At 38.9% G+C, this 10,885-nt stretch overlaps 3 protein-coding genes across 3 annotated transcripts; all 3 read right to left on the bottom strand.

The window, feature by feature from the left end:
* Nucleotides 1-1,282: 1,282 nt before the first annotated feature.
* RB195_013323 (uncharacterized protein) lies at nucleotides 1,283-1,696 on the bottom strand (the record flags this gene model as incomplete). Its single annotated transcript, XM_064203085.1, has 1 exon — nucleotides 1,283-1,696. The coding sequence occupies one exon, from the start codon at nucleotides 1,694-1,696 to the stop codon at nucleotides 1,283-1,285; it is 414 nt and encodes a 137-aa protein (XP_064058966.1).
* A 7,178-nt stretch (nucleotides 1,697-8,874) lies between these two features.
* Nucleotides 8,875-9,315, bottom strand: RB195_013322 (uncharacterized protein; the record flags this gene model as incomplete). The annotated part of the gene is made up of 1 exon (XM_064203084.1): nucleotides 8,875-9,315. One exon carries the CDS (start codon nucleotides 9,313-9,315, stop codon nucleotides 8,875-8,877), a length of 441 nt encoding a protein of 146 aa, XP_064058965.1.
* Nucleotides 9,316-9,804: 489 nt separating this feature from the next.
* Nucleotides 9,805-10,443, bottom strand: RB195_013321 (uncharacterized protein; the record flags this gene model as incomplete). Its single annotated transcript, XM_064203083.1, has 1 exon — nucleotides 9,805-10,443. The coding sequence occupies one exon, from the start codon at nucleotides 10,441-10,443 to the stop codon at nucleotides 9,805-9,807; it is 639 nt and encodes a 212-aa protein (XP_064058964.1).
* Between the last annotated feature and the right edge of the window lie 442 nt (nucleotides 10,444-10,885).

Here is a 10,885-nt window from a genome sequence, read left to right as displayed (position 1 = left end):
TAAGGATGTGGAAGCCATAGCTTAGATTTTTTATTTTAGATGTTAGTGAAATTAATTTCATAAATTTGAATAGTTCCCTTAGTGTAGGAGAATTTTCTGTGTATAATTAATAAAACCGTTGAGGATGACTCATAGTATATCCTGAAAGCAAAGTACAGCTAGCTCTTTATTTTCATAGTACAAGCTGAGGATTCAATTTACGTCTGTATTTATTTTGTTTCAATTACGAAATGTGGACAAATTATTTCAATTCAAATTTAAGGCTAGTTTAGTTTAATTCAAACGTTTTTTCCCCTCCTTATGATATTTTCCTGCTGTATTTTTTTCAGTAGTTATTTGAATATCCCCACACCTTAATCAACGATTCTCATGGGATAATTATCTGCTTGATTACTGTGAATGGCATACGTCATATACTTTCATTCCTGTACGCAGAATAAGGAAACCCTGGAGTTTAATGAAGTCAGCGTAAATTTTGATAGAAAATCCACGATCAAGCGTAGAATGATTATACATAGCGACATCAGTAATTTTCTAAACTGCTCTAGATGTTGTTGGTTTTATTTTTACTCGTCGTCAGCAGAGATAAAAAATGCTACTCTTTTGAATTCTCAGAAAATGATTCATCTTTTAGTTATTCAATGCTTAATTAAAAAAAAACGAAACTGAAATTAGATACCCTTTGATATTATAGACAATACTATATAATAGTTCTTATATACTTAGACTTTCTTCTTATGTTTATGTTCTGTGAATTTCTATCAATATAATAATTCCTATAAATGCTATAAGCATAATTTAGATACTACTTTTTCTATACAAAGAAAAAAAGCAGAAAAAAGCTCTTGCCAGCTCAAAGCTTCATAGCTCAAAGCTCTTAAAGATGTATCACCGATTTTTATTTGAGTTCATTTTTCTGAAAAATTTGACGTTGACAATCCAAATTTCTGAGGTGGATCTTCCAAAAACTGAAACGTTCAGAAAACCTTTAGAAAAGTTTCTCACACATTTTTTTTGTTATTAAGGACTTTTTCGTTTAGTAATGTTAATCTGGAATTACGTTCTCAAAAATGTCAGAAAAGAACAAGTACTATACATATAATGCTATAGAGAACTATTCGCTAAAAATATCTCTTTTATCTTGAAATCGTATAATTTTTTGGAAGCTCTATGAGTTGAACCTCCTTCACCGTTGTTTCACTTAAAAATCTTATGTTAGAAATTTTTAGAATTTGATTTTTGTTCTCGTTACCCAGCAAATGTGGTTGCTTATGATTCTTATTTAATTCTCTAATTTTTCTCTGGTTCTGGTAATACCTTTTTTTTCTGGGAAAGAAGAAGAAGTCAGTAGATTCAATTCACTGACTTTTCGGAGGTTACGCCTTTTCTCGAGCTTATCTTCTTTTAGAATTTTCTCGCTGCCTTCTTCACTTACTTGGCTTAATCGGCGGCCTGATATTATCGCCTGATGCGATTCCTCAAATCTTTGCCGAGTTGTGCCGTCCTTGAGCATAGCATGCTCAACCTTCTTGATTTTATCCGAGAGCTTGCACAGAATCAATCCATTCGAACCTCTTCTGGACTGCCTATCCACGCCGACCGTCCTCAGGTCCTCTTTCGCCACCTCAGAACCAGAGCTTCCATTTTCGGCCATTACATTTCCTTCTATCCCTGTATAACTATAATCCAATATCATTGAGATTCATGTATGCTGTAGTTTTTGTGTGTGAAGATCATATAAATAATTTAAAGTGACCTTAGTCTCAGGGAAAACCATATTTTACATCATTTCACCACGTATTAAGGCACTTTTTCTGAAAGAGATTACTTGAGATCATTTTTTTTTTGTTTGGACAAAGATCTGTTATTGTATTCCAACATTTCAACGGGCAGATCGAAGTGGTAATCGTTTCATTTTTGTTTAAAGTTTATTGTTCGATAGACTAAGGCTTGAAATCGATTATTCTCTCTTTTTTGAGTTTAATTTGATTTGATTTTTTAAAATTTAACTAATCCTAATTCATTAATCCATAGAAAATCCACAATCTATTTTTTCTATTCTTCTTCATTATTCACAAACCGTTGTTTGATTACTGTTAAATTCCGCGAAGAACCTAAACTAACAATATCAGTTCTTTCGTGTTTCAACGACGATTACGAGATATTATCGAATGCACCGTTTATACTTCATAGCACAAGTAATCTATGACGTGACTGACATCATTCACTCCATTAATGAGGGAGAGAGTGATTTAAGTGGATTACAGCTGGAAGCATATTCCTGAAAGGGCATACGTTCTGCTAAAGTGTTCCCGTAAATATAGGTGATATCATAATCCAGCGTCCACGGGCAACAATAAATGTGTCAAATGTCAAATCCGTTCTCGAATGTGTTATGTATTCGTTCCTAGAATACTTCATTATTCTTAGGCTTATCAACTTCGAAAGAAAAAAAAAAGTAAAATTTAAAAACAAAGCTTTATGCCAACTTTATATACTATAATGCATTTATTCTATATTTATCATTTATTTTATTTTTTCCTTTTTATATTTATTTGTTTATTTAGTGTATTATATATAAGGTCAAATATGCAAAATATAATAAAATATAATAACATGAAAACAGAAATACAATAATGCGTAGTAACCTTCGCTGCATAGTCAATGCCAGAACTATGGTCCTGAGGACCGCGACGCGTCTGCTGCGCTGCGTGCATTATTTTTTTGCTCAACACACTCACTCCCTTTTCTTTTCACATTACTTCAATCGACCACGCATTCGTAAAAAGAATTTTTCCGCCGACTACAGTTTGAAATAGAATGGTGGAAATTTCTCATCGTATTACCCATGGAAATGTCTCATCTTTGCGATAAACCATTGGAGAAACCAGAGGGTGTCCTCGATTTGCCGTTAATTGGAAGCATGCCGATGGCCGATTAGATAATTGGGTGGATTGAAGAAGTATCTCCAATAGAACTTGGTGGATTCGCTCTGGATCGGGGGAACAGATCTCGCCAGAGGACCTTTTCAGCTTCTGTCAGAGGGGAACAACTTGATTTCGCTTCACTAACTGCTATCAGTGCTACTCTTTACACTTCTAAAAATCCAGCAAAAACCGTGCTTCGATTCCGACACGGTTTTTTTTCCGTCCTTGTTGACGTACATTTAGTTGAAATAAAAACACAAATATATTAGAATCCCGTAGACGGAAGAAATGGGTTTTAACCTAAAAACGAGCTCCGTTCTGGTTTAGTGCGCTCTTTTTCAGGCATACTGGGTTAATTTTTTAGCACATAAATGCATGGGAAAATTTGAAAATATTGTTTCTCTTTTTATTTTCTATTTCTACCTATTTTGTTTGTTTTTGCTTGTTTCAAAAGGCAGTAGTATAGATCCACGAAAACTTTATGGAACTTATGGAAAGCAGTAAAAAATCAATAACAAACAACAATGAAAAAGCAAAAATAGAAACATAAAAAGAAACCGTAGAAACGAAATCATGCCAAATGGCCAAAAACAGCGAAATTTCCTTATCCCAGTAGTAGTTTTTTTTTCCATCCACTTACATCTCCTGTTCTCCACTAAATGAATCCTTATTTGTTCTCCCTAATCAAGAGTTCTCGTCTGAATGTCAAATCATCGTCGAAATCGCTGCCGTCCTTATCCGATTCCCAGAGAAAAAGTGGTAAATGCTAGTTTCGTTTGACTTTCCCACAAGCATAAAACCTTTAGCGTCAATATCAGATTTCATTGTAAATACAGACGTAGAGCAAGTTCATTGAACTCTCCATGTCGTACTCATTTTTCATCGCCTCTGTGTTCTATTGATAATTAATTAATTTAGCTATCTAAAGCCTGATAAAATTTAAAAGTTCTACCTTGAGGTCATAAAACCCCGTAGAAAATAGAAAAACGAATGATTTGAGGCTGATGTGATTTCGTACAGAAAAAACCTAGGAATGATTTAATAATAATAATAATAATAATAATAATAATAATAATAATAATAATAATAATAATAATAATAATAATAATAATAATAATAATAATAATAATAATAATAATAATAATAATAATAAAAAAAAAAAAAAAAAAAAAAAAAAATAATAAAATAAACCTAGGAGTAATTTAAAAATAATTTAATGATAATTTTCGCAAGAGGAAGGCATAACCGAACTCTTAGCAACATGATTAATCCAACTCTTCATGGATGAGGTTCACTCGATGTTTTTTCACCCATTATTGATCCACAGCACTATCCCGTAGAGGAATCCACATCTATTCCTCTTATTTTATTATATTTCATTATTATTTTGTTATATTCTACTATTTTGTCCTAATTTATTCCGCTGAACCCTCGGCTGACCTACCTCAGTCGGATCAGAAGGCGTGACATCAACAGTGGGTCCCTTCCATAATGGGAACAGAGTGATGGCCTTGTTTGCCTTGATCTGGCATCGTTCAGCAGTTCAGCACTACGGGGTCCCATCTGCCAGTACTGAATTGGACAGAATTTGAGTTTATCAATCCTGCTGTTTCCGAACAGTTTCTAGGGGAAGAGGCTGTCAGGGATACTCGAACTTTGTCGGGAACCCGAGTACGGGACCTTTATGATGTTCTCGATCAAATGGATCACATGCAGAACAACATGCGATCGCACAAGCGCTTGTGAAGATGATTCCGAGGAGAACCGCCGGGCTGCGTAGCCCATACTGTAAGATGCTCAGTGTTCACCTTACTAAACACGACCTATTAGTCCAAATATCCACACGGAACCCGTCCCATCCGTCTAACGTTTTAGAGAAACCAGAGATGCGAGTTGTTAGCACGAGTCAGAATAAAATATTCCTGCAAAATAGGTAGAATAAGCAGGCCCACCTTCATCATATTTTCATAAAATCATAATTTTTGCAGGGTTATAAAAGGTCCCAATTTTTTCCATGGTCGACTTTCACCTGAATTCATGATCTCATTAAACTCATAGCTCATAATGAAAAAGAATTAAAGTAGAATTTCTATGTACAGTAGAGCAACCTGAAGCTAGCAGTTGTGGGTAACTCAGAAAGTACAAAGATGAGCACAGCATACAAGGGTCCCACTTCGATCTCAACTCTCATTAATGAAAAATGCTTTTAAAAAAATTGAAATTAACTCTCAAATATTTTTTGTTACCTTAGATTGTGGTCAACTTCGGTAAAAAAAAAACTTGTCCTAAGCATTCAGTGCTGGGATGCATCAATGAACTTGTTCCAAATAAGCAAAACGACGTGCGCAGGTGCATTTGCAACTTTGACGAGGTTATCCTCGCTCACCAGGGGCAAAAACACTGAATATGGTCATAGGAAGTGGGAAAAAGTTAGAATTTTGCCATATCGGGCTCTCATTAGGTCTGAGGAAGAAATGATTGCTTTTTTTAAGTCAAGTCAAACACAAGGTTTTCGTGATTTTGTTAGATTAGATTTTATAATTATAATTATATTATAATTATAATTTATTATTATTATATTATTATTATTCATTATTTTGATTATTATAATTATAATTATATTGTTATATTATTATATTATTATAATTTTATCATGTCATTATTATTATACATTATTATTTTTTGCAAAGTGGTCTTCCTCAGAGAGTGAAAAAATTGAAATCGATTGCAATTATCAGGTCATACACCTTCTCTGACTCACCTGAAAGTTTCTAAACCCAATTCTTTCCACAACTAATAATTTAGTTAGTTTTTTTGTAATCGTATATTTGTCTTCGCTGAATATGTTCTTTATGCTGTGATCAAAAGAAAAAAAATCAGAAAGAGCTAAGGACAAGACCTCACTTTAATTCGATCCAATCAATTTATTCAGTCGTCGTTTTTCGAAAGGCCCAATTGCTTATTCAACAAACTTTCTAATCTTTTTTTCCTCAAATGAAAACTAGTTTCTTTTTCTAAGTAGTTTAAGCAGTTTTCCATGAGCTGTCGTCGAGTTTCTTTGAAATTGACGCAACGTAGGCGTTCTTCTCTATCTGCTACATTCATCAGATTTTCAGAGATTTTCTTCAAGTGTCGTTACGCGGCCTCTCAGTGAAATGTTTCTTTTTTTCACCTTTCACTTCTCAATCTCCTCCCTTCTTTTGATTGTATTTATGCGGAATGGATCGAGAGACGAAGGAAACGGAGGTGATTTCTGACCTAAGGTGTTTTCTTCTCTCTCGTTGTTTATCAGTTCATTAGCGAGATCACTTACGGATAATTAGACTACTGCTAAAAGAGTTCATGAATTCTCCTCGGGACCCGTGATCCCCATAGTATTGATCAAAGTATAGAATAGAGAGGCATAATGAAAATCTTGTGCTTTTTGTTGTTTATTTTCTCATTAATTAGCCTTTATAATTATTGATTTTCTCATTTTCTCCTCTAAGCAAATTCAAGGAGCAGCAGAACGGAAAACCATACAAGAAAAAGAAATTCTTCACTTTCAAGGTGAATTCGCGACCAAGAACTCCTTAATTTTTCCAAAACATGGACTAGAACGTTTTAAATCGTTCTAAACAGCTGTCTAGTTCCTTATAGCAGCATTTTTATTAATATTATTTTTTTCCGGGGCGGGTGTGGCGCAGTCGGTTAGAGGTCCGTTGTAACCACACGGTCGAGGGTTCGAATCCGCCCTAGTGCTCACCAAGCCTTTCATTCCTGCGGAGTCGATAAATTGGTACCAGACTTGTCTGGGAGGATAAAAACACTGACCTGATCATCGGCTGGCCCCCACAAGTCATTATATAGGCCAACACGCGTTCCAAAACCTCAACGATCACGAATTCAAGTAAAACGCGTTGGCGCATCCCAACTGGATTGATACGCCAGTGGCTTTATCCTTTTTATTTTTTTCCTTACTCTTATTACTTTTCCATCTTTTTTTCTCAGTAATATTTCTCAGTAAAGTAAGCACATAATAATCAGTAGAATTTGTATGTACAGTTAGCAGTTGTGGGTGAATCGGAGAGTACAGAGATGAGCGCAGCAAACCGGGGGTCCCAACTCGATCATAAGCGTTCTTGTAGAAACAAAATATTGGAATAATTTAAAAATCCTTATCTAACTGGACAAGAAATACGGTAGAGTCACTAAACTTTTTTCGTCTTCTGTCGAAAAATTAGCGATTCTACTGTAACTTCATGAACGGTTACGGTCTGGCCAGAGAAATCCATAGCTCAACTTTTAGCCGCAGGGCCAGCGCAGCTCTTCATGAATGGGATTCCACTGCTTTTTACTTTACTAAGGATCCACAAGACCACCAGGAAAGAGATCCAGACCTTGAACACGTATTCCGCTGAATCCTCGCCTATGGTGTCTCAATGTGATAAGATAGCCAATAGTTCACCGCGCCGCTTCGTGCACGTCCGCTTACCCAACTGCGCTGAGCGCTCAAGTCATGTGGTCCTGACTAAACGTGCGTAACTATTTCCTAAAAATCCTCAATTTTCTCAAGTGCGTATCTATCCATGGATTCTGGATAGTCGACAATTTGTAAAGCGCAAGAAAAACCACTACACACAAGCGCTTTTCATAAGCGGCTAAACGTCCGCCAGCAACGAAAAGCAAAGCTTTCTGCTAATCCTTGCTTGATTAAGCCAAGCTTTCTGCTAATCCTTGCTTGGTTATCTTTTAAAAGCTGTGAGAAGCTGTGATTGAATGACTCACTAGTCACTTATTTAGTAACTCATCATAACGTAATGCACAGCACGTCCACATATCATCCACGAAGAATCTGTCTCTATAGTAGCCGGGACCTGCTTCTCCGCTTTTCCGGAAAAATTCCTACCATTGCACTGAAAGAACTGAAGCGAAGGTAAAAAGGAGCTCAACTGTGCTCTACGAAATTCAGGTGAGATTCTGGTGTTATCAGTCCTTTCTTGTTCTTGTTTATGGCACATTTATGTGTGTTTTTAAATGAACAAATTGAAAAGTCCTACTTCATCCATGATATCCTTGTCCTGAGAGAAAAAGAATGACAGACGAATGGGTAGGATTTCATTGAATGCTAATACCTGCTACCAATTGGGATATATATTTGTGCACTATAATTTAGATGTGGGGACGGGTGTGGCGCTGTCGTTTAGAGGTCCGTCGTAGCCACACGACCGAGGGTTCGAAACCGCCCTAGTGCAAACCAAGCCTTTCATCCCCTGGGGTCGATAAATTGGTACCAGTCTTGTCTGGGAGGATAAAAACACTGACTTGACCATCGGCTGCCCACACGCGTTCCAAAACCTCAACGTTTGCGAATTCCAGTAAAACGCGTTGGCGCATCCCAAGTGGATTGATACGCCAGTGACTTTATGTATTTTATTTAGATGTAGTCGTGTCAAAAGCAAATGAAGCACGGTTCATTTGCGTAAGTGGCTGCGCTCGAGGAAGACGCGGTGTAGTTAGCGGTTAAAATCGAGGTGGCACCATCACGTACTGTAGCGAAGAATGGTACTAGAAAGTCACGGACATTGTACGTGTGCAGGTTTGGTGCGTTGTGAGGTGTCTTGTACGAAAATTTGAACACGAGAGCCGTTTTCCGCGGTTTTTTTAGGACGACTAGAGACTGTAGATTAAGAGTTGAGCGCCTTCGTGCTCTTATTCTTAATCTGTGGCCCAAACTTATCTCTTCCTTGGGGCACTCCGCTGTCGTCAATTTTTGGTGCGCTGCCTTTAACTCTAGTCGAGGTTTTAAGATCTCACAAAACAATCGAAGGTCCATTTGTAGGCTCGCTGAGATGCGTACTCCAACTCTTCCGATTTATCGCATGACTTATGACCTACAAGGCACCCGTCTGCTTTTTGAAATAAGGATTCAAATAACTAATTGATAGAATTTACTGCGCTGCAAAACTTAAGGAGGAGATAGGTAAAGTAGCACCATAGATGTGGTGGGTATAGCGCAGTAGAAAAGAGGTCCGCTGTAACGGCACAGTGGATGGATCGAAACATCCAAACAGCCAAGTAGCAGTCTAAGCAGCTTTCGTTCCGTGCAGTCAAGCCTCTCTATAACCCTTGATGGTGCTGCCCAAGTCTTCGATCCGTACATCATGATGGGGCGAATTGCGGATAGGTAGAGTCGCAGCTTGACTTCGTTGGTGATGAGGGTCGACCACAAGCATTTCGTTAAGGATTTAAATGCAGAAGTGGCCTTAGCGCATCTTTGCTGAACATCTCTCTCGTAGCTACCGTTGTTCTTCAGCGTACAGCCCAGGTGACAGAACTCATCGACGAGTTCTATCAGTTGATCCTGATTCCTGTTCGTGGTCTCGAAGAGATCCACATCTGCCTGCATTTATCAGGGCGTAGACGTAGTCCATAGGCTGCAGCCAGCTTCGATACAAGGTCGGCAACATGTTGAAGTTTCGTACTGCTTTCCGCGAATATAACACCATCGTCGGCGTACTCGAGGTCAGTCAAGGGGCACCCTGATGGTGCTAAGACAATGTCGGCAGGACACTGTTCTTCGCATAATGTCGTCGATGGCGAAATTGAACAGGAAGGGTCCCGCCACTGCCCCTTGTCTTACTCCAGTTACCACTTCAAACGGTGTTGTTTATCCGGCTGGTGTTCGAACTGCAGCAGTTGTTAGTTGACTCATGTCATTAAGCAAGCGACGAACTTTCCAGGAACTCCATCGGCGCGGAGAGCGTTGAGAAGACGGCCTCGGGAGAGGAGAGTCGAACGCGGCTTCAAAGTCCAGAAAGGCTAGTTGCATTGGCTTCGAATACCGCTGCCAGATTTCGATCACTCTCCTGACGATGAACACCTGGTCAATCGTAGATCAGCCAGGACGAAAGCCAGCTTGCTCGTCGCGCGTTGTTTCTTCGTGATGTTTAATGAGTCTCTCCAGGAAAATGCGCTCCAATACCTTGTACATAACACGCAGCAAAGAGATTCCTCGATATTTCCTAGTGTCCGTGACGGATAATTTCTTGTGGAGGGGAATTATGATAGCGTGTCTCCACGAATCAAGTATCCTTTCGTCTATCCATATTGAACGGATGATCATTGTCATCTCACGAATCCCAGACGGAGGAAGATATTCTAGCATTTTTGCGCTAATCCCATCGTTTCCACCAGATTTTCTATTCTTAATTTTTTGAACACAGACTAGAACTTCCGACTCGGTCGGTGGCTCCTCGTTAACCGCATATGTCGGTCTATGAACGTGCTCGAGTTCAGGAGCTGACGGTGCTAGCCGGTTCAGCAAGGTCTTGAAGTGTTCCCTCCAAATTGGAAGGGTTGCTTCACCGACAGCTACTCCATTGGCAGTGTTGAGGACTGGAGAACATCTTTTCATTTTGCCGCTATACTGTTTTAGTAGAGCATAGGCTTTCCGCGGGTTCCTGTCCTCCCACGCCTTCTCAAACTCCATCGCTCTTGACGTCCACTCGTTATCGCGGTCTTGTTGCAGTTGCATTTGTTTACTTCTAAGACGCTTTTCCTGGTTGAAGTCACCAGCACTCACCAGCAGTCACTAGGCACATACAGAATTGTACGTGGATTTTGTTTCCGCAGATGCAAAGGCAAACTTCTTCCGCGGCAATAGAACTGGGAGCGTTTCCCTTTCAGCGTCCTATATGCACTTTGTGAAGGAATCCGCATCGCTAAGCTTCTTTCTGATCCGTACTCCAAAATGAATAGACAAAGAACTCCTCGGTTTCCCTTGTGGAACCGTGAGGCTGAAAAGAACTGGACGGTGGCGAGAGTCGAACGCGACGTCCCAAACAGCTCTAGATTTTCGGATATCTGACTGAGGAATGTTCCTCGCCAAAACGTAGACGAGCTGAAGCTTAAGAGTCCACATCTTATCTTGCGCTGCTCTTCAGGCGTTAAAAGGGTTGACCCCTGCCACGTGAGCT

This window comes from Necator americanus, chromosome V (genome assembly GCF_031761385.1).
Source record: "Necator americanus strain Aroian chromosome V, whole genome shotgun sequence".
Lineage (NCBI taxonomy): Eukaryota > Metazoa > Nematoda > Chromadorea > Rhabditida > Ancylostomatidae > Necator > Necator americanus.
The sequence above is the reverse complement of the archived record's forward strand: the minus strand, read 5'-3'. Positions and strand labels throughout refer to the sequence as shown.